Source organism: Puma concolor, chromosome B1, assembly GCF_028749965.1.
Source record: "Puma concolor isolate L17-30 chromosome B1, mPumCon1.1.hap2, whole genome shotgun sequence".
NCBI lineage: Eukaryota > Metazoa > Chordata > Mammalia > Carnivora > Felidae > Puma > Puma concolor.
Window position 1 is genome coordinate 207,432,815 of NC_141670.1, and position 21,978 is coordinate 207,454,792.

Here is a 21,978-nt window from a genome sequence, read left to right on the forward strand (position 1 = left end):
AATTTTTAAAAATGTATTCGTTTATTTCTGAGTGAGAGAGAGAGCACGAGCGAGTGAGGGGCATAGAGACAGGGAGAGAGAATGCCGAGCCTGGAGTGGACTCGAGCTCACCCAACACAGGGCTCGAACTCGTGAGCAGTGAGATCACAGCCTGAGCCGAAGGCAGATGCTCAGCCGACTGAGCTACCCAGGCGCCCTGAAAAATCACGGTCACGGTGGTGCTCCACAGCAGCCTCTCGGTCCCCTCTGGACTTCCGTCCATGCTGTTGCGTCAGGAACCCTGACTAAAGCAACCTCTATCCTCGAAGGAGTCCCCTCTTCCAGGAAGCCTTCCAGAAAAGATTGCAACTGCAGAGGGCTTGGAAACCGACATCCCCAAGGCAGAGGAGAGCTGGGTGAGGGAGTGCCAGCAGCCACGATTTGGAGCTATCAAGGCCCACACTGCCCACCCTTCCCAAGCGAGTGAGAAGGCAGGTTCCCAAATCCTGTCTCCAGACCAGGTAGGCACTTCGTGGGTGGGTGGAGGTGAGCCCAGCCCAACCCTGTCCCGCGTGCGCCCTGAGGGAAGGCCTCAAGGGCAGACCTGAGTAGGCTTCCGGCACTTGGACTCAGGCCCCGCAGGTGGGGAGGGAGCACGGAGAGCTGGTTCCAGCCCGCCTGAGAAGGAGGGAGTGGGCGGGGGGCTGGCACTGGGGGTACAGACAGGCGTTCCCGGACAAGATGGGCAGGCGGGCGGAGGGGTTCTCGGCTACTGCAAAGGCTGCCCTGGACTTCAGGAACAGGTCTGTGAGGAGACACAACCAGAGCGTGAAAGCTCCGACAGGCGTGTAGGCCACCAAAGGCAGGTGTGTGGAAAGGTGGCTGTGACGTCGGGGGAGGTCACACACAAGGAAGTAGGCTGAATGCGCCGCAGTCAGTGCCGGTGTGAGGGCCAAGGTGGATGCTGGGAGGGGTTACAGGCCGATGAGCAGCCCCGGGTGGGGCGGCAGTCCAGGCAGGTGGGCGAGGAGGTGTGGCCGCCCAGTGGGTACTGGTAGGGCCCCAGAGAGCTGCTCTGGGGTTCATCCCACGGCCCTGTGCAGGGACATGCTGCCCCCTGGCCGAGGCACAGAACATGGTGGCCCCCACTAAAGAGTGCCCAGCTCTCCTTCCCAGCCTCGCCACTTCCGCACCCGCAGGCCCACCTTTCGGGGCTCCCCAGGCAGGAGCCAGGGCTGCCTGAATGCCCAGCCCAGGCCACTTCCTCCAGGAAGCCCTCCCGCCGCCAAGCTCCCACTGCCCCTTCCTGACAGCTACCCTGAAACACCAAACCTGTTTAAATCCTCCCCCTTTAAGACTGAGACTTAGGGCAACTGGCAAACCTCCCTGTCTCGGTCCCCCCATCTATCATCTGGTCACACAGAGTTGCGGAGTTTCTGTCTCTCACCTGCCTGGCACAGGTGAACCCCCCAAAATATGTTGTTCTTCATAGTATCATTCAAGCATGACACAATGAGCCCTGGCCCTGTGCCAGGTTCTGTCAGGGGGCTAGAGATGTGGGGTTTTGCCAGGAGGATGAGGCCTCAGCCCTCACACACATGGCATCATAACAGCAGGTGTAAGGACTGAGAAATGCGCTTGGCAGGGAATTGAAACCAGCTGATGTGCAGGCTTCTGCTTCTGCTCCAGATGAAGTAACAGGGACCAGATTCACATGCTCTTGCCCGAAACAGCAAAAAAAAAAAAAAAAAAAAAAAAAAAAAAAAAAAAAAAGACAGAAATAAATATATGTGAAAAATAGCACCCAAAACACAGAGCATCACACAGCAAAGGATAATGATCCTTGAGAGATGGGACACAAGTGAGAAAGACTACAACCATCCCTGCTCCCCTGCTTGGAGAGGGTTTCCAGGGTTCAGTGTAGGCAGTGGGGACCCAGGCAGAGCCCCGAGGTCTCCCTCAGTTGAGGGGATGGAGTGGGGAGTCCCGGGAGGACAAGACGACCAGAGTTCACAGGGCAGAGTCCTGGAGAGGAAATAGCTGTGCAGAGAGGGAGAGATCCCCCAGAGATGCACAGAGGGTCAGCCTCCTGGCTTCAGCTGGCTGCAGGCTGGTATAAGAATTAGAAGGAAAAAACCCACCCAACTTAGAGGAAGAACCATCCAGAAGGAGGCAAGCCCATAGATGGTGGGAATAGTGTCTGTGTCTGACAGCCAGAGTTGGGAACCTCCTAATTTAAGGGGCATCAGTTAAAGTAGAAAGAAGGGTTTTGCTTCAGTAGCAGAGAAAAATCAACCTTAGACTACATATAGTTCTGGTCCTGCCCAACAAAGCTTAAAGACAAAACCCAAAAGGATCACACAAGCTCCAAGTCACTTAACTGCATCCCAGAGACAAACATAAGGACACTTACAGAAATATAAAACTATCCAGCACCCAAAAAGGTAGAATACACAGTGTTTGACATGCAACCAAAAATAATTAGGCATGAAAAGAGGCAAGAAATTATAACCCATAATGAGGGAGAAAATCAATCAAAACTAACTCGGATGTGACAGAGATGATAGAATTGTTAGGCGAGAACATCCTTTACGCTCCCCGTGACCATATTCCACATGTTCGAGATGCTGGAGGGAAGCCTGAATATGTTAAGGACAGATATGGATGATTTTTTTAAAGCCTCAAATTGAACTTCTGGAAGTGAAAATTACAATGTCTGAGATAAAGAATACGTTGAATGGGATTAATAGAATCTTGCACAAGAAAAAAATTGTGAGCTTGAAGTCATAGCAATAAAGCCCATCCAAATGAAACACCAAGAGAAAAGCGACTGAAAAGGGAAATGAACTAATTGTCAGTGAGCCACTGGGCAACTCCACAAAGGTGAGCTACCGGTGGAGTTGGAGTCTCAGAAGACAGGAGGTGGAAACAGGAAAGAAAATACATTTTAAGAAAATGGCCAGGTTTTTTTTTTTTTTTTTTTAACAAATGTAATGAAAAACATAAGCCCACAGTTCCCAAAGCTCAACAAAACTTAAACACAAGAAACATGAAGAAAACTACATTAAAGCTGGTACATCATTCTCAAAATGCTAAAGAACAGTTAAAAAGAAAATAGCGTAAAAGTATCCAGGGGAGCCAAAACAATCTTGGAAAAGAAAACCAAAGCTGGAGGCATCACAATCCCGGACTTCAAGCTGTGTTACAAAGTTGTAAGCATCAAGACAGGATGGTACTGGCACAAAAACAGATTAATGGAACAGAAGAGAGAACCCAGAAATGGACCCACACACGTATGGCCAACTAATCTTTGGCAAAGCAGGAAAGAACATCCAATGGAATCAAGACAGTCTCTTCAGCAAGTGGTGCTGGGAAAACTGGACAGCGACATGCAGAAGAATGAACCTGGACCACTTTCTTACACCAGACACAAAAAGAAACTCAAAATGGATGAAAGACCTAAACGTAAGACAGGAAGCCATCAAAATCCTCGAGGAGAAAGCAGGCAACAACCTCTTCGACCTCAGTCACAGCAACTTCTTACTCAATACATCTCCAGAGGCAAGGGAAACAAAAGCAAAAATGAACTATTGGGACCTCCTCAAAATAAAAAGCTTCTGCACAGCAAAGGAAACAATCAGCAAAACTAAAATGCAACTGACAGAATGGGAGAAGATATTTGCAAATGACATATCAGATAAATGGTTAGGATCCAAAATCTACAAAGAACTTATCAAACTCAACACCCAAAAAACAAATAACCCAGTGAAGAAATGGGCAGAAGACACGAACACACTTCTCCAGAAGACATCCAGATGGCCAATAGACACATGAAAAGATGCTCAACATCACTCATCATCAGGGAAATACAAATCGAAACCACAATGAGATAGCACCTCACACCTGTCAGAATGGCTAACATTCACAACTCAGGCAACAACAGATGTTGGCCAGGATGTGGAGAAAGAAGATCCCTTTTGCATTGTTGGTGGAAATGCAAGCTGGTGCAGCCACTCTGGAAAACAGTATGGAGGGTCCTCAAAAAACTAAAAATAGAACTACCCGACGACCCAGCAATTGCACTACTAGGCATTTATCCAAGGGATACAGGTGTGCCGTTTCGAAGGGACACATGCACCCCCATGTTTATAGCAGCACTATTGACAATAGCCAAAGTATGGAAAGAGCCCAAATGTTGATCCATCGATGAATGGATAAAGAAAATGTGGTGTATATATATACAATGGAGTATTACTCAGCAATCAAAAAGAATGAAATCTTGCCATTTGCAACTACGTGGATGGAACTGGAGGGTATTATGCTAGTGAAATTAGTCAGAGAAAGACAAAAATCATATGACTTCACTCATATGAGGACTTAAGGAGACAAAACAGATGAACATAAGGGAAGGGGAGCAAAAATAACATAAAAACAGGGAGGGGGACAAAACAGAAGAGACTCATAAATATGGAGAACAAACTGAGGGTTACTGGAGGTGTTGTGGGTGGGGGATGGGCCAAATGGGTAAGGGGCATTAAGGAGGGCACTTGTTGGGATGAGCATTGGGTGTTATATATAGGGCATGAATTTCTGGAATCTACTCTTGAACGCATTGTTACACTATATGCTAACTTGGATGTAAATAAATAAATAAATAAATCTTATTTTAAAAAAGGTATCCAGGGGAGGGGCGCCTGGGTGGCGCAGTCGGTTAAGCGTCCGACTTCAGCCAGGTCACGATCTCGCGGTCCGTGAGTTCGAGCCCCGCGTCGGGCTCTGGGCTGATGGCTCGGAGCCTGGAGCCTGTTTCCGATTCTGTGTCTCCCTCTCTCTCTGCCCCTCCCCCGTTCATGCTCTGTCTCTCTCTGTCCCAAAAATAAATGTTCAAAAAAAAAAAAAAAATTAAAAAAAAAAAAAAAAAAAAAAAGGTATCCAGGGGAAATTTTTTATATACAGGAGCAAAGAAAAGGATGTTTTGTTGATGTCCTGTTGGGTGAACACAGTGCGTGCAGGAAGACAGTGGCGCAAGATCTTTACAATACTGAAAACGAAACCTGCCAACCTTCATTCTTTACTGTCGATAATGTCATTTGGGAACAAAGATGAAATGAGGACTTTTTCAGACATAAGGAGCTGGAAGAATTACTTACCAGCAAATCTATACTAGAAGAACTGTTAAAGGACATCCTCTGAGCAGCAGGAAGGTGGCACTGGATGGAAACCTGAACACACACACGCACACATGCACACAGACACACACGCGCACACACACACACACACACACACACACACACACACACTATTAATAATAATAAAGAGCACCCGAGATGGTAGCTTCATGAGTAATAATAAGAAATGTTTTTCTTATTATTTAAATCTCTTTAAAAGACAATTAGCTATTTTTTTTTTTTGTAGGCTCCACATCCAATGTGGGGCTTGAACTCAAGACCCTGATATGAACAGTCACGTGCTCTACTGACTGAGCCAACCAGACACCGTGAGAATCAGCTGTTTAAAGCAAAAACAACAACAGTGTATTGTGGGGCTTGTATCATATGAAAAAGTAAAATATATGACCACAAAAGCACAAAGTCTGGGAGGAAAAAGCGAAAATACAGTGTAACAGGGCTCTTTTACTACATGGAGACGGTATCATATCATTGACAGGAGACATTGCCAAGTTAAAAACATGCGGTATAAATCCCAAAGCAGTCACTAAAATAGTTGCACCTAATAAAGCAACAAAGGAGGGGTGCCTGGGTGGCTCAGTTGGTTAAGCGTGCGACTTCGGCTTGGGTCATGATCTTGCGGTTCGTGGGTTTGGGCCCCGCATCGGGTTCTGTGCTGACAGCTCAGAGCCTGGAGCCTGCTTTGGATTCTGTGTCTCCCTCTCTCTGCCCCTTCGCCGCTCATGCTCTGTCTCTGTCTTTCTCTCAAAAATAAATAAACATTAAAAAAAAATTTTAAAGCAACAAAGGAGACAGATTGAATGAGGGTTTTATTGTTTGTTTGTTTGTTTGTTTACTTTTGAGAGAGAGATTGTGACCTGAGCTGAAGTCAGACACTTAACCGACTGAGCTACCCAGGCTCCCTGGAATGAGTTTTTTTTTTTTTTTTTTTTTTTTTTTTTTAAGACAGAAAGTAGGAAAAGTGGGGAAAACAATAGACAAGACAAATAAAAGATAAATGGCATGATGATAGATTAAACCCAACCACATCAATAATCACACTAAATGTAAATGGCCTAAACATCCCAATTAAAAAGCAGAGGTTGCCAGATTGGGTAAAATAGCAAGATTCAACTCGGTGCTACCTATGTAAACACACTTCACAGACACAAATCGGGGAAGGTAAAAGGATGGGGAAAGTTATCCTATGCTGGCTCATCAAAAGAAAGAAAACCCACAGTGAGAGTATCACCAGGGATAAATAGGTTCATTTTGTGATAACAAACTGATAACATCATCAAAAGGACATAACAACCCTAAATGTGCATGAACCTAATGACAGATGATAAAAGTCCATGAAGCAAAAACTGATGGGGGAAATGGGCAAATCCACAATTATACACAGAGTTCCACTCTCTTCTCCCAATATTAGATTCCACAAGTGGGCACAAAATAATTAGGGACATAGAAGACTTGAAAAACACTGCCACCTAACTTGGCCTAATTAATATTTATAGAAGAGTCTTTCATTTTCTGGGCCCAGGTCTCAACATATATAAAATAACTCAAGTCATTAAAAGAATGCTCTCTGACCACACTACAATTATATTAGAAATCACTAACAGAAAGCTATCTGGAAAATTCTCAAATATTTGCAAACCAAATAATCTGCTTCTTAATTTCCCATGTATTGAAGAAAAAACAAAATGAAAATTAAAAATTATTTTAAACTAGGGGGCACCTGGGTGGCTCAGTCAGTTGGGCAGCCGACTCTTGATTTTGGCTCAGGTCATGATCCCAGGGTCATGGGATCAAGCCCCACATTGGGCTCCATGCTGAGCATGCATCCTGCATGGAATTCTCTTTTCCTCTGACCCTTCACCCAGCTTGTGCTCGCTCTCTTTCTCTCAAAATAAGTAAATAAACTTAAAAGTTATTTTGAACAAAATGGAAATGAAAAGACAACATGTAAAAAAAAAAAACCTGTGGAATGCAGTTAAAGCAGTACTTAGGGAAATGTATACCACTACACATGCATTTTAGAGAAGACATGATTCATTGACCTTAGCGTCCATCATGAGAGCAGATGAAACCCAAAGTAGACAGAAAAAGAAATAAAAAAGGTCACATTAGAAATCAATGAAATAGAAACATAGAGAAAAATAATGAAACCAAAAGCTGTTTCTTTAAGAGAATCAGTAAAATCAATAACTCTCTTACAGATGGATCTGGAGTTAAAGAGAAATGAAACAGGAATTGATATCAGGAATGAGAGAGGCTACACCACTATGGGTCTAACACATGTTAATATAAAAACAGGAAATATTATTAACAACTTCACACCAACAAATTTGACACATTAGATGAAATGGAAAAATTCACTGAATATTAAAAACTGCCAGAGCTCATTCTACAAGAGATAGGGAGCCTGAATATATCTATCAAATAGTTTGAACTTATAGTTAAAAACCTTCCCACAAAGAAAACATCACACCCAGAGGACTTCACTGAGAAATTCTACAAAACATTTAGGGAGGGGGGAGCCTTGCTGCCTCAGTCAGTGGAGCGTGTGACTCCTGATCTCAGGGTGGTGAGTTCGAGCCCCACATTGGGTGTAGAGATTCCTAAAAACAAACAAACAAACAAACAAACAAACAAACATCTGGGGGGGAAACAAAACCCATTTTACAAAAATGCTACCAGAAAAGGGAAGAAAAGGAAACACCTCCCAACTCATTCCATGAAACCAGCAAGTATGAAAAGGGATAACATATGGTGATCAGGTGGGGTTGAGCCCAGGGACGCAAATTAACATTTGAAAATCCGTTAGTGTAAGTTACCACATTAACTGAAAGAAAAGCCATAAGATTATCCCGATAGATATAGAAACAGCAATGGACAGAATCTAATACCTGTTCCCGATGGAAAAAAACTCTCAGAAAACTAACCCTGGAAAAGGCTTCTCCAGTCTGAAGAAACATTACTGTTGACATCACACTTAATTATTAAAGACTAGCGCTAAAGCTCGCTCTAAAATCGGAACAAGGCGGTGGGTTTGCTCTTTCCACTCTGCTCTTCTATGTTGTACCTGGAGGTTCGAGCCAGTACGGATTGGAAAGAAGTAAGTAAAATGGCCTTGATTTGTAAATGACATGATCATCTATGTAGGAAATTCTATGTCATCTGCGAGAAAAAAGCCACTAGAACTAATATTAGCGCACCTTCCGAGACGCAAGATCAATGTAGGCCTGCGCTGAACACAACTCCCCACGCGGGTGACACGACCACTTTGGAAACCAGCTTAGCAAGCGTTTTCAGAGGTAAGCACACATCACGTCTAGTCCTATGAGCTGGTCATTCTCCCAGGTGTTTACCCGACAGAGAAGAAGGTGCGTGTCCGTACAAAGACTGGTGCACGGATGTGATAGCCCCAAACCGGAAACCACACAGATGTCCCACAAGCGAGTGGGCACCCGGACTGCCCCACACCCATAGGACGGGACCCAGTCAACAGTAGAATGAAACAGGTGTCTCAAGGGAAAGAAACGTTGAAAGTAAAGAGTGCACATTGCATGATGGCATCTGTGTAACATTCTAGAACAGCCAGTGGCTCTGCAGGGACAGGGCAGGATCCGGGGACGGGGGAGGCATGGGGACGTCTGGGGGTGATTGATGATGCTGTCTGGACTGTGGTCTTGGATGTAAATGTGCCAAAACGTATCCAATTGTACACTTTCAATAGTGCACATTATTGGTTCCGTTATGCTTCAGCAAAGGCGTTGTTTTAAAAGACACCCCAGACTGACGTGCTGGAAGGACAGAGGAGAGCCCTCCACGGAGCGGTCGGGTCAGGACACGGCTGAGGGGACAGGCCTGCAGCACACGGACGCCGCATCAGTGTTTGTTGAGTGAGTACATGAATGCCCGACTCGGGGATGTAAACCGTTTTAGACGTCTTAACACACGCACAACCTCTTTGGTTACGCTTTTCCTCCTGTCACTGCTCTCTCAACTTGAGAACCTCACTGGAGCTTTCCCTCAACAGAGCACAGGGCTGGCCTCCTTCCTGCATCTGTTCTGGAACCACTGTTTGGCCAGACCGGGACCCGCTTACTCCTTCCTCTTCGAGGGACACTGGGGGTGCTACCTGTGACTCTTGGCCACAGACAGCGTATGGGGGGCGGCCCCACGCACATCCCTCTGAGAGGTGAGCTCGGAGGAGCAGCCCCTGGTCTAAGCCTTGACCTGGGAGCCCCTTCCCGGGGTTGGCTGTCCCCACAGAAGGGTCACCGGGTGTGGGTGTGTGACACCAGTCCTGCTTCACGGCGGGCTCTCCCAGGACGGGGCGAGAACTCCTGGGGCTGACCAACACTCCAGCCGAGAACCAGCCTCAGGCCCCTGCGTATGTGCACCCCTGGTCCCCGAGGGGATCCCCCGCCCCTGCCCCCGGCCTGGGCAGGCCAGGCCATCCTGAGCAGGGCCGACCGGTGGACAAGCCTCCCTGGTGGCGAAGCCCAGCTCACACTGTCATTGGCCCGGGGTGTTCCTTCTCAGGCTTCTCTGTAGCTGTCCCCAAGGGTCGTGGTCTGGAGCGGGAGGCAGGAGCTGGGGACGGTGCTGGCATTCACAGCCCCCTCCCGCCTACCACACACGACGTCCCCTGGAGGGACGGCCATCGTGCCAGCCCGCCCGGGGCCCCTGTGTGGCCGGTGGGCGACGGGGCTCTGGCCACCTCTGGCTGCTGAGTTGGGCACCCACAGCCCAACTTGGCTCGGGCGGGGAGGGGCCGCTTGCAGAGGCCTTCTCCTCTGCCAACCCAGGTGGAGACCCTCGACCAGAAGGGTGTCGGGGAGACTTCTGGCCTGGTGTCAGGGTGCCTGGGCTGCGCCCCAGTGGGCATGGCAGATGGTAACGTCTCGGTGCTGGGCCGGACAGTGGCACGCATGAATCCCGGCAGCCACACCCCGCACTCACCCAGCCTGGGAGGGGTGTGCACCCGTGCGGTCCCATCACGCCAGGGGCCAGGTTCCATCCACACCCTCCCACTGCCCAAGCTGCCCCAGCGCCCTCTTTGGGCTGTGAGCGAGGGCACCAGGCTCAGGGTGTCCCTCCTCTGCAGCCGCGCCACCCCTCCTGCGGCCCTCAACGGGGCCCCCCTCCCCTCCCCTCCCCTCCCCCAGCAGGCCCACTGCCGGCCCCTCCCTGTGCTGGACTCCAAGTCATGCCTGGTTTGGTCTATGGGAGGAGTCCAAGGGCAAGGTTAGAGGCCTCGGGCCTGCGGGGCACCCCTCTCTTCCTCCCTCGCACCTGGAAGGGTAACACCCCTGCCTGGGGCTCCCTTGGGCTTTCTGCTTCCCGACCCGCCTCTGCAGCCAGTCCCCGCGTCGAAGCCGGAGTGCGCACGTCCTCCTTGCCGGGGCCCTGACCCACGGGGCCATCAGCACTGGCAGTGGCCCCAGGACACGGACCTTCCACACGGGCTCCTGGCACGAGGCGGCTCAGCTCTGAGGAGTTGGGGGTTGACCCTGTGGCTGGGAAGTGGCGTCACGGGCACTCAGGCTCCCCGGGCACAGCGCAGGTGGAAGCAGAAAGGGAAGAAGGGAAACTGAGCGGGGCCACGTGGGGCCGGGTCTCTGTGGCCACTGGGTGGCGCAAGGCTGGACTCGCGGAGGTCCCCGTTTGCCGAGGAGTAGCGTTCACGACTTGTAAACTGCTTGCAAACTGTCCCTCAGGAGGGACACCCGAGACTTGAGAAGGACACGGGGCCAAGGCCGCTCGGTCCTCTAGCCCAGGGCCATGAAGCCCTCACCCGTCACATCCACATCCGTGCCCGGTCATCCCTCCGCCTCCAGAACCACGAGGAGGTGCGACCCTAACACGGCACCCCACCGCCCCCGGGGCGAGGAAGCCCGGGTCTCCGCGGCTGCCCTGACAGGAGCCCGAGAAGCCTCATGGCAGCGTATCTCGATCGGCACACAGGTGCGTGACGGTGCGGCCACCGGGACCGGGTGTGCGGAGCCGGCCCGAGCGCCTGGAGTGGAGGAGGCTGGCTGCCCACCGGCAACTACAGTGCCACCCGCCTCGGGACCTGCCGCTCGGGGCCTGGGGTCCTGGCCGTGCCCGAGACAGGCCAGTGAGTCGGAGCAAGTCCTGAGGGGCCCCGGGCGGCCCATACGTGGGTGTCTCTGAAGTGTCGGACCGCAGGCGTCTTCTGCAAACAAGAAGCGACCGGTTACGTGCAGGGCGCCAAGAGACGAAGCAGACGTCAGCTTCCAAAGCACCTGCTCGGGGGAACTGCAGGCAGATGGTGTCTGGTGGGCCGTTCTCAGACACGACCAGTCACAGTGATGCTCCAGAGCCCTTGATGGAGGGGCAGGTCGGGTCCCCTAAAGGAAGAGCTCATAACACAGTTGCTGGCACGTGTCCCCAAGTGCATACGGGGCACTGTGACTGCTCTCAGACCTCTGGGGGTTACTGGATAATGGCCCTGAGATGATGCCAATACCGTCACCTGAAAGCCATTACAGTGGTGGCGGGGGGCAGTAGGGGTGGCACTGGCCGAGTCCGTGAGCCCGAGGGCTCTGCAGACTCTGCCTTCAGGGCCTTCTGTAGTCCCCGGAACGTAGGGAGGGGGCGTTTCTATGTAACCAGTGGCCCGGCCATTGCGGAAGCCCCCAGGCCGGCCCCTCCCTGCCCAGCCCAGCCCAGCACAGTTGTGCGACAGCCGCAGAGATCGGTTCCGGCGTCAGACCCTTGGGAGCTGCCAGGGGGCGGATCCCTTCTGTGTTCACACAGCTTGCCGGATGCTGCCAGGACAGGTGACCACCACTATCCTGTGCCGAGGCCGATCGTAGCTGAGAGTACGGAGAAAACCACATGTGGTTCCGTCACCTGATCCACGGCTAACCTGCATATGCTTTTTCTATCCTCAGCGAAGAAGAAAATCGGAACAGCCAGTTTTCGCACGACGCAGAGGCCAGCACGCTCCCACGGTGCCCCTTGATGGCACCACCCCTGTCTTAGTCTGGCCCTTCGGGGATCTTGGTTTTCTCGAGGACACTGCCCGGCCGGCCGGCCGGCCGGCCGGCTGAACTTGGGCAAGTACCCTGCATGCCCTGGTAAGACCCGTGGTGACCACAGGGTGGGAAAGGCCAGGAGCTTCCAGGAAAACCTTCGGGATCCAATGGTCTAGGAGATGCCGGCACGTCCTGTCTGAAGTAAGGTAATTCGCTGCGCCCGACAGCACCTGCTTCTGCGAGGCCCGGTGCTCGGTGACACTCTAGACTTGGGGTGCGGCACGCACCAGCACACGCACTCTTCTCTAGCCGCTTTCCTGGGCATCGGGCAGCGTCGGCAAGAGAAGTCCCTGCAGCTCATCCAGGCAGGACACAGGCCACTCGCCACTTGGGTGGACGGCCCGTCGGGCCCACATTGCCGGTGGCAGGTGCCCACAGGAGAAAGCCCTCCAGCCCAGACTCCTGGCGCCCTAGGGCAAGGCCACTTCCTCCTGATCAAAATCAGTTATGCACTCGAGGGGGCGCCTGGGGGGGCTCAGTGGGTGGAGCGTCCGCCTTCGGCTCAGGCCATGATCTCGCGGTTTGTGAGTTCCAGCCCCGCGTCGGGCTCTGTGCTGACCGCTCGGGGCCTGGAGCCTGCCTCGGAGTCTGTGTCTCCCTCTCTCTCGGCCCCTCCCCAACTCACTCTGTCTCTCAAAAATAAACATTGAAAAAAATTAATTATCCACTTGAAAAGCGGCCCTGAGCTGGGGCCGAAGTCTGGCCCCATCTCCCCAGGGGCCATGTGACCCAAGTGCCCCCTGAGGACCAAGTGCATGCAGTGTTCCCTCCCGAAGGGAAACTAGTAGGGACTGGCCCAGGAACAGCTGGAAGTCAGTGGAACAGACAAGAAGTGCCGGCCCCCCTTGCTCTCAGCCCACCCGGGGCTTTACCAGGGAGGGGGGCGGGGGGGGAGGTTCCTGCTGGCTGTTGGGATACGAGAACGTGCAGACACGGTTGTGGGCAAAGGCACACACGTACGGTGCCTCAGCGGGCCGATCCCAGCCCACGCACCGGGCCCGGCCCGGCTTCGCACAAGGTATCGTCCAGGGGGGTGGGCGGCTGGCCAGACTCCTGAAGCCCAAGACGGGAAACTTGAGGACGAGGTTCGGGGAGAAGCACGGAGGGAGGGTGTTGTGTCCCACGGACACACCTGCCTAGATCTGGGGGTGTCCCCGCACCTGGGACTCAGGCCTCCCTGCCACCCCAGTGCTATCCCCCCGAGCCCAGGCAGAGAGACTGCGTGTGGGCCAGTCACGAGGACTCCCCAGCTCTCGGGAAGCCCAACCACAAATCCGCAAGGACCAAAGCTACCCGTCAGCGGGTCGGAGAACGGGGATGCGTCGGCAACCTGGTGGCAGCCTGACAACACGGAAGTTGCAGTCACGGTGGGGACACCACGACCGGCAGAGGGTACGGCGGTGCCGTCCTGACTGCCCCGGAGCCACAGCCACCTCCAAAGGAGGGACTCCTCCGACCTCCGGCTTGAGCTAGGAGCTCGGGGCTGAGGTGCAAACTCTGTCCGTGTGCTGCCGTTCCACCAAAAGCCAGAACCCAGGGCTGGGGGGGCGGGGGCAGCCTCACTGCCCAGGGAATCTCAGCTCTTCCAGCTTGAAGGTCCTGGCATCCGAGGAAGGGCCTGGCCCACCGGGCGACTCAGTCCCCCTCCTGTAGGCCGGGAGCCCAGGGGCTCCATCGGGTCCTCAGACCACTGAACCAGCAGGTAGAGAAGACGCTGTTTTACTAGTGGGGGATGGGTGCCAACCACCAGGGGAGAATGGGGTAGGTGCTCATTGGGAGTTGAACCGTATGCCCCCCCCCCACTTTTTTCCCCCTTACTGTTTATTTTTGAGAGAGAGAGAGAGAGGGAGGGAGAGAACACGCACAAGCACGGGTGGAGGAGGGGCAGAGAGGGAGACACAGCATCCGAAGCAGGCTCCAGGCTCTGAGCTGTCAGCACAGAGCCCGACGCGGGGCTTGAACCCACGAACTGCGAGATCATGACCTGAGTCGAAGTCGGACGCTCAACCGACTGAGCCATCCAGGCCTCACTATCCCCCACAAATTCTTATGTCGAAGTTCTAACCCCAGGGTCTCAGAACAGAATTCTATCTGCAGGTGGGGCCTTTACAGAGGAGACTGCGATGAGGTCAATCCACGTGACTTATATCCTTCCAGGCAGGGAACACAAGGACACAGACACGTGCGGGAAGGAGGCAGCTGTGCACGAGCCCAGGAAAGAGGCCTCAAAGGAAGCAACCCTGCCCACACCTTGATGTCAGACTGGCCTCTGGGGCTGGGAGAGAACGCGTTTCTGCAGTTGGAGCCATGCGGGACTTTGTCACGCTCTGTCGTGACCACTGAGCCGGCTGAGACAGGTTTCATGAAAGGACGGGAAGACCATGCCTAGAACCCGGGGACTGCACCTTTGGGTGACAATAGCAGTCAGTGGGTAACGGTGCCCCACAGAGACACACGGACCGGGCCCCCCAGGCACTGAGGCACCCACGTGGGGCAAGAGGAACAGGTAAGGACTTTGGGGTTCAGAGGGATGGACAGTCATGCTGACTTCCCGCGATCGGGCAGTCGGGGGCACCTGGTGGCTCTCGGGTTTTGCGCGTGGACAGGGGACCGGCAGGTTTTGGAGAGCCAGAGGGGCTGAGTAGCTCTGGTCTTCCTCTGCCCTTCAGACCTCCCCCCGTCCTGGGCCCCCCGTCCTGAGCCCAACGTAGCCCCGGAGGGCAGCAGAGGAAGGGAGATCAGAGCCACCACACCCGCACTCCTGCTCACAGGGCCCCCTCCCCGGCTGGCTGCGACCCCGGGCTGAAGGTCTCCGCTCCTCGCCAGGTGGCCTCTCCACACCTTTCTGTCTCTGGACCGGTAAGGGTGCCCCCACCCGCTCCATCTGCCTGGGGCGGGGTATGGGTGTGGAAAGGGGTCCCGGGGTCCTGTACAACCTGTGCAGCTTCCCTGCCCGCGCCACACCCCTGCAAACGGTCCCGGGTCATCCTGGTCTCAGCGTGCTGTTTCCTTCTGGGCTCAGGTATAGAACTGGGATGATCATGCCGGCAGGCGCAGCCTACAGGTGGCGCTGCAGACCCTTTCGGCCGCTGGCCACGGTTGGGGCCAGATAGCTTGGAAGCCCCACCCGACCTCCCACCTGGGGGTACAGGGGACAGCCTGTCCGGGCTCAGGAAGGGGGTCCCCTCCTGGGCTCCAGCCTGACCCAGGCAGGACCCCTCCAAGCACAGCCTCAGCCCCTGTTCTGCAGAACGGGCCGGGGACAGCAATGGGGCCACCACACCCAGCAGTGATGCCAGAGACCCCAGGCAGGCAGGGTAGCTGTCCTAATGGCAGCCGGACCTCGGTCCCCCTGTGCTCAGCGTGCTCCCCATCCTGGCTCCCGCAGTGGGGGAAAGCACTCTGGAAGTGGGGGGGGGGTTGGCGGGGAAGGCCTTGCTGGAACCAGGCCCCGACTTGGCTGCACGCCCATCCACAAAGGCCAACCCCAAGACTGATGAGCGGAAAGGCACTTTAAGGAGGCGAGCAAGTCACAGGACAAGGTGAACAGAGCCAAGTGATGGCCGGCGGTGGTCCGGCCTGCCTCAGCTCCTGGCCGCCTGGGGTCACCGGTCAGCTCCAGCTCACAGTCACTGGGCAGCGGCAGCCCTCACGGGGCAGGGACCTCCACGTACTGCACAGGGTTCGAGAAGGGGCCTGGTCGGGCCCAGTAGTCCACCGCTCGAACCCGGTAGGAGCCAGATGTGACAGCTGTGTCTGAGGCAAACAAACACGCGTGTTCTCGAGTGGGTGCCTCCTTGAACCCGCCCCAGGTTCCTGGAGTCCCCTAACCCTGGCCTTTACGAAGCCCTGGACCCCACCCCAGGGAACACCGTGCCGAGGCCAGGGCGATGGGTGAACATACCTGGGCTGAACACAAAGAGGTTAAAGGTCGACGGCTTCCTGCTGACGGGGGCGTACCCCTCACCACCTGCAGAGAACTGGACCTCATACGTCCACAGGCACCTGGGAAGGTCAGTCAGGACCGGGGCTGGCGTCCAGGTGGGGCGAGTGTAGACACCGCAGAGTTACAGCCCTATTGCCTACAGCCCCTTTTCTGACTCCTCCCGGGTCCCTGTACTCTTCCTGCAACGATGACGGGCCAGCTCGATGAAGAGAAGGGACAGGGGCTCGACTGCCACCTGTAAACGTCCCCTGTGGGCACCCCGCTCCCCCATCAACAGGTGTGGCGTCTTGGGCCATTTGTGTGGTTGTGCGAACAGCGGTGGCCAGGGTGTGAGGGGCAGACGGCTTGGAGGACCACAGCTGAGTGACCACGTGGGCACTGCAGCCTCCGGGGACCAGAGTGGAGGGCAGGGGGAGGATGAACAGAACAGGGATTAGGGGTACCGGGAATGAACCCACTCACGCACTTGGAGACCACATGCTCATCTGACCAGACCAAGAGCACCTGACCACTGGTCAGGGGCAGAGCCCGGAGCTGGGTCACCTGCAGGGGGAGAGGTGTCGTGACTGGGGAGTGGGCGGGGGGGGGGGGGGGCTGGAGGGACCCGGGCAGTGGGGGAGGGGGCCGCCACTTGCCTGGCCTGGCGGCTTCTCTGGGCGTGCGCACACGTGCACCAGCAGGAGTGAGGGCAGTCGGAGCTCCGGCTGAAGCGTTAGGCGGCCGCTGGCAGGGAAGGGGCGCGGCGCTGCGGCCACCGGGTCCTAGGGGCAGGGACTGGTACTTGGGGCCTTGGGACCTTGGGAGCCTCCCCGCCCCGTTCCCACCCTGCCCTCGGACCTCGGCTGCACGCATGTGCCGGAACTCCTCTGCCGAGGGGAAGACCGGCCGGCCGAGGCGCTGCCACTCGCCGTGAGGGCTGCAGAACCGGTTGTCCAGGTAGAGTGTGACGTAGACGAGGCCTGCGGAGCCAGACGCTGGGGCCACGCCTCGCCGGGCCCGCCCCCTCCAGAGCCACCCCTTCCCCGGGACCCCAGCTCACCCGGCCCCGGGGGCACCCCGTGCAGGCGCAGGGTCAAGGCGATGCTGCGGTTGGGGTGGGTGCGCGTGTCGTCGCTCGCGTAGACCAGCACCGTGGCGCGCCAGGCGTCAGCAGGGCCGGCCGGGTGGTGCGCGCTGGCCAGCACGCCCACCGTGTGGTTGCTGTCCAGCAGCGTCCCGCCCTGCCACACCTCGGCCCAGAGCTGCTCGCCGTCTAGGGGGCGTGGAGCGGGGCTGTCGCTAGGCGGCAGTCGCAGCCCCTCTGCCCTCCCGGGGCCTCGCTTCCTGCCACTCAGCCTCCCTCCCCCCCCCCCCCACTGCCACTAGGGGTCCCCCACCGGGAGGCGCCCCGCCGGCCACAGCTGCTGAGGCCCAGCGCGCTGGGGCGGGGAGCTGGACCGCTTGGGGCAAGAGCCGCCCCCACCCCCGGTAGGGCACGGTCACCACTAGGGCCTGGAACGACCCCCTGCCTAACCGAGCTCCGGCCCGGGTGCACCGGCAGCCCCGTGGGCGCGGGGAAGGCAGGGCGGGGGGGTTACCCAGCAGGGCCAGCAGCGCCATGGCCGTGAGCACCGGCTTGCGCAGCAGCTGCACGTGCGGCGGGCGGGTGTTGTTGACCTGGAAGCGCGCCGTGAGCGTGCGCTGCGTGAAGGGGTGCGGGTGGTAACTCAGGAAGGCGTTGTCGTTGCTCAGGAGCGCGTAGCGCACGGGGGAGCTGGTGTTGGCCACCAGCAGGTTCTGGTGCTGCGCAATGACCTGCGGGGGTCCAGGGGGTCGGGATGTCCCAGGCCGCCCCCCTGGAACCCGCCCTCCCAGTAAGAAACGCCGCCCTGGGGGGAGGTCCTTGGACGGGCCTACCTTCACCACCAGGGCCGCGTAGGTCACGTCGGCCCTCCAAGGCCGCGGCAGGGACCAGCCCACTAGCGGGTCGGCTTCGTCGTTGTAAATGGGGGTGTCGGCGAACTTGGGGAAGAGCCGCTGGATCTGTTGCACGGCCGCCTGCTCCTGCTCCAGGATGTAGATGGAACTGCCCGCGCCCTAGGGAGGCGGCCTTCAGGACCTCTGGGGCCAGCTCACGTGACTGCCGCTTAAGCGCGGGTAGGGCTGCGGCTGGCGGGGGTGCCCGGCCGGGGGAGGGGCGGGGGGCCCAGCGCTTGTACCTTCTTGTGGAGGGAGATGTAGTCCAGCCGCACGCCCAACTCTCCCGTGAAGAAGTTGGTGCCGTTGTGACAGTGGCCCAGGAGGCCCCAGCACAGCGGGGAGCGCGGCCAGGGGTGGAAGGAGTCCCCAGGGCCGCCCAGGCGCAGGGCGGGGCTGACGGCTCGCAGGCCTTCGGAGCAGGCGTCGTAGTAGTTGAGGAAGCCTGGGTGGGGGAGGGACCTCGGAATCCACAGGCCAGCGCCTGAGGTGACGCTCCCGCCCCTTCTCAGCCCGCAGGACCCCAGGAGGTGCCCCCCACCTCGCAAGGTCATGGACACGTCGTCAAAGTCGTGGTGGTCTGGCTCGTTCCACGTCTCGAAGTTCCACTTGGAAACGTGGGAGAGTCCGTACCTGTCTGCAGAGTGTCCCCACTGGCACACGTGCCCCCCAGGGGCAAGGCCAAGCCCGTCCCAACTCCCAGGGAGACGGGCCCACGGTCGGAGGCTTGGAGGTGCTGACGACACCTCATTCCACGCAGGCCCACTGCACCCTGCCCGGCCTGCTGTCCCCATCCGGGGGCCCTGGCCCAGGGTTCGTGACAGAGGCCAACAAGGTGGCCGGGGTGATGCGGGAGGAGCCTCCCCAGGAGCACCCCCCCTTTCCCGCTAAGGCCTGTGCCCTGCCCACCAACGTATCTCCTGGCCAGGAGGGAGACCAGCTCCTTCCACTCAAACACCTGCTGCTTGTCCTCAAAGTCGGTGAAGCGTTTGGAGGGGCTGCCCATCAGCTCAAAGCCTGCGACACAAGAAGGTGGCTGTCCTGCCGCCCGCCTGCCACACGGCACCCGTGCTCCACCCACACGGGCTCCACCGTGCCGGCACAGAGGCCAGCCTCCCTGGTGCCTCACCAGTGTGGACGCAGAGGAGCCGGGTGGTGGGGAGGGGGCAGGACTGGCAGACAGAGGGGTGGGGCTGGCTGCTCACCTGGGAGGAGCTGGTTCTCTCGGAGAAGATCCAGGAACCCATCCAGATGGGTGAAGTTGTAGCTCAGGCCTTGCTCCACTGACCCCCTATACAAGGACACTCGATGTCAGCGCAGAGAGAAGTGGGCCCCAGGCTGGAACTGAGGCCACGTGCATGCAGGCAGGGAGCCCGCAGGGTGCCACACAGGGCTCAGATCCAGACTCCTCAAGGGTCCCTGTCTTTGGAAAACGCCAACGGCGGAAGCCTACCAGTCATTCACAGCCTAGTATGAACTGGTGTGCCTGTGCCTGAACCCCATGCCCAAGCCTTTGGGCTCAGGCATGGCACGAGGCAGGCAGGTCTTTTGGAAAAGATACAACGGGACGGAGTAGGGAAGGACAAGGCACACTGAAGACAGCTGGCCGTGGACTGGGGAGCCATGGGAGAAGAGCCTGGGAGGACCTGGTGGGTGCCATGCCTGTGTCTTGCATCACCTGGAGGTCAGGGCTCCAGAGTTGTCTCGACAGTACTCCTCTCCCCTCTCCCACGCTCCGAGAGGCAACATGGGCAGTCAGAAAAGGGGGAAGGGCGGCCTCCCCCACCCCCCCACACCCACCCCACACCGGGGCCCAATTTCCTCCGGGTTCACATTCTGACAGGGGACAGAAATCATCAGGCAACTATTTGAATCTTTAAGGACACATCAGATGTACCACGAGGGAGAAGTGACAGGGAGCCAAGGGTCAGGCAGGGAGGGCCTCTCTGAAGTAACAACCAAGTAATGAGGCAGGCCAGCAAGAATGCCTCAGGGAACAGATAGGCAGCATGTGCAAAGGTCTTGGGGTAGGAATAAAGTTGTGGTTGTCAAGCAGCAGAAAGCATCAAGTGTGCCTGGGGCAGAACAGGGTGCGGGCTGTGACAGGTCACTGGAGGCCTTGTGCCCATGGTGAGGACGGGACTGACTCACAAGGAAATGGGGCCCCTTTCAGAGGTCCAAGTGGAGCACTGCCACGACTTTAAGACTTTTTTTTTTTAAGAGCAGTTTTTAATAAATTTTTTTTTTATGTTTATTCAGTTTTGAGAGAGACAGAGTTTGAGCAGGGGAGGGGCAGACACAGAATCCAAAGCAGGCTCCAGGCTCTGAACTGTCAGCACAGAGTGCGACGCGGGGCTCGAATTCAGGAACCACGAGATCATGACCTGAGCGAAGTCGGATGCTTAACCTACTGAGCCACCCAGGAGCCCCTTAAGAGATCTAGGCTCACAGCAAACCTGAGGGAGGCACGGGGATGCCCCACGCCCCCTGCCCCCCCACAGCCTCCCCCGCGATCCACACCCCCACCAGGTGGTGCACCTGCTGGAGCTGATGCGTCGTCATCGCCCCGAGTCCACGGCAGGGTCACCCTTGGTGGTGCACGTCCCGTGGGTCTGGACGAGCGCGTGATGGCAGGCGCCCACCACCCTGGCGCCACACGGAGCTGCTTCGCTGCCCTAAAAATGCCCCGGGCTCCAGCTGTTCACCCTCCCCGCCTCCCCCTGACAATCGATGACCCTTTTACTGTCCCCGTAGTTCTACCTTGGTTTTGAAAGGGCCCCAGGCAGAGGTGTAGTGCCAGGACTGGGTGGTGGCCACAAAGGCAGCGGGAAGGACCTACAGCAGATTTCCGGGGCGGAGGGACGTCTGCTGATGAACAGGGGACATCTTACACAACGCTTCGGACTTGGCTTGAGCAGCTAGGTGGGCAGGGGTGCAGGTGGAAGAGGCAGGCAGGGGTGAGCCCACACGGAGGCGGACATCCAGGGGTGGAGCTGGCATTGGAAGCCGGCGGCCTTTCGGTCAGGCGCAGTGGGGGTGGGGCAGCGCAGGAGCAAGCGCTGAGCCTGGGGTGGGCCTGGGCGGGGGAGGGGTGTTGCCTAGTGAGGAGCACAGGCAGGTGGGTGGCAGGGGCTCAGGTGTGAGAACACACCTGCTCTGTGGCTCCATCTGCGGGAGAGAGGTGCCAAATGTCAGGAGGGCCTGCACTGCGCCCTCTTGTGGCGGCCGGGCTTGTCCTGCGCGATCGGCAGTCCGGCCAGGTTGGGGGGTCACGACGCGATCCGGCCCTGGACAGCTTTTCATCTGTCAACCTCCCATCCCACGCCCCAGCCTGGCCGGCCCAGCGTCGTCTTCCCGGACACAGCGAGGACATGGATGAGTCAACGCCCCCCCCCCCCAACCCCTCACTTCGTACGAGGTCAAGGCCGAGCCCGGGTCTGGCTTCCGAAGCCCACCTGAGGGACCAAGTCCAGCCAACCACGCGCAAGTGCCCCCTGCCCGTCCTGGGCCCCGCACCCTGCCTCCCCTTGCCGGCTGGCCCCTCTGTGTAGGGGTGCGTCTTCCCACCAGGGGCTCAGCAGGACGAGCTTTTGGGCGGCGGGGATCACCTCCCTCACCCGTTTCTCCCGCATCCAAAGGTCACAGCCGGTAGCAAAGAAAACTAACAAGCAGTTGGGTAAAAATTAAATGCACACAGCAGACCGTTCCAAAGTCCCACTACTGTGGGGGAGGGGGCGTGGGCCACCGGGGGGTGGGGTGACCCGGTGGAAAGTGAAGGCATATGCAGGGGCTCGGGGCTTTCTCTGCACACCCTAGCAGCGGTAATCCCCGCCTGCTGAGCTTACACTGGGTA

At 56.7% G+C, this 21,978-nt stretch overlaps 2 protein-coding genes and 2 long non-coding RNA genes across 9 annotated transcripts in view; 2 read left to right on the forward strand and 2 right to left on the reverse strand.

The window, feature by feature from the left end:
- LOC147582165 (uncharacterized) lies at window positions 1–12,180 on the reverse strand. Its single transcript, XR_015250664.1, has 2 exons — window positions 10,455–12,180; window positions 1–784 (listed from the first exon to the last, which is right to left on the reverse strand). It is a non-coding gene; the product is annotated as an uncharacterized LOC147582165 (long non-coding RNA).
- Window positions 362–20,379, forward strand: LOC147582166 (uncharacterized). Of its 4 annotated transcripts, none has more exons than XR_015250667.1 (6): window positions 362–500; window positions 8,514–9,055; window positions 9,193–9,354; window positions 12,080–13,241; window positions 14,381–15,082; window positions 18,638–20,379. It is a non-coding gene; the product is annotated as an uncharacterized LOC147582166 (long non-coding RNA). The 4 variants fall into 4 exon arrangements; XR_015250666.1 differs by having other exon boundaries at window positions 403–500; window positions 8,939–9,055; window positions 12,080–13,711; XR_015250665.1 differs by having other exon boundaries at window positions 403–500; window positions 8,939–9,055.
- IDUA (alpha-L-iduronidase) overlaps window positions 15,718–21,978 on the reverse strand; it is a 15,111-nt gene continuing 8,850 nt past the window's right edge. Inside the window, exons 3-14 of one of the 3 annotated variants that reach the window (XM_086705672.1) lie at window positions 19,331–19,416; window positions 19,035–19,142; window positions 18,667–18,762; window positions 18,368–18,570; window positions 18,066–18,212; window positions 17,747–17,963; window positions 17,209–17,421; window positions 17,007–17,128; window positions 16,805–16,930; window positions 16,636–16,712; window positions 16,128–16,228; window positions 15,718–15,979 (exon numbers count right to left, since the gene is read on the reverse strand). In XM_086705672.1, the coding sequence (XP_086561798.1) occupies window positions 15,873–15,979; window positions 16,128–16,228; window positions 16,636–16,712; window positions 16,805–16,930; window positions 17,007–17,128; window positions 17,209–17,421; window positions 17,747–17,963; window positions 18,066–18,212; window positions 18,368–18,570; window positions 18,667–18,762; window positions 19,035–19,142; window positions 19,331–19,416 (1,603 nt within the window). In that variant the 3' untranslated portion in view covers window positions 15,718–15,872. Of the gene's footprint in view, window positions 15,980–16,127; window positions 16,229–16,635; window positions 16,713–16,804; window positions 16,931–17,006; window positions 17,129–17,208; window positions 17,422–17,746; window positions 17,964–18,065; window positions 18,246–18,367; window positions 18,571–18,666; window positions 18,763–19,034; window positions 19,143–19,330; window positions 19,417–21,978 lie in introns of all 3 variants that reach the window. The other 2 variants (XM_086705673.1, XM_086705671.1) reach the window with 2 other exon arrangements.
- The window catches only part of SLC26A1 (solute carrier family 26 member 1), an 8,049-nt gene continuing 8,026 nt past the window's right edge, over window positions 21,956–21,978 (forward strand). Inside the window, exon 1 of the mRNA XM_086705670.1 lies at window positions 21,956–21,975. The gene's annotated coding sequence lies outside the window, so the exon portion shown is untranslated. The remainder of the gene's footprint in view (window positions 21,976–21,978) is intronic.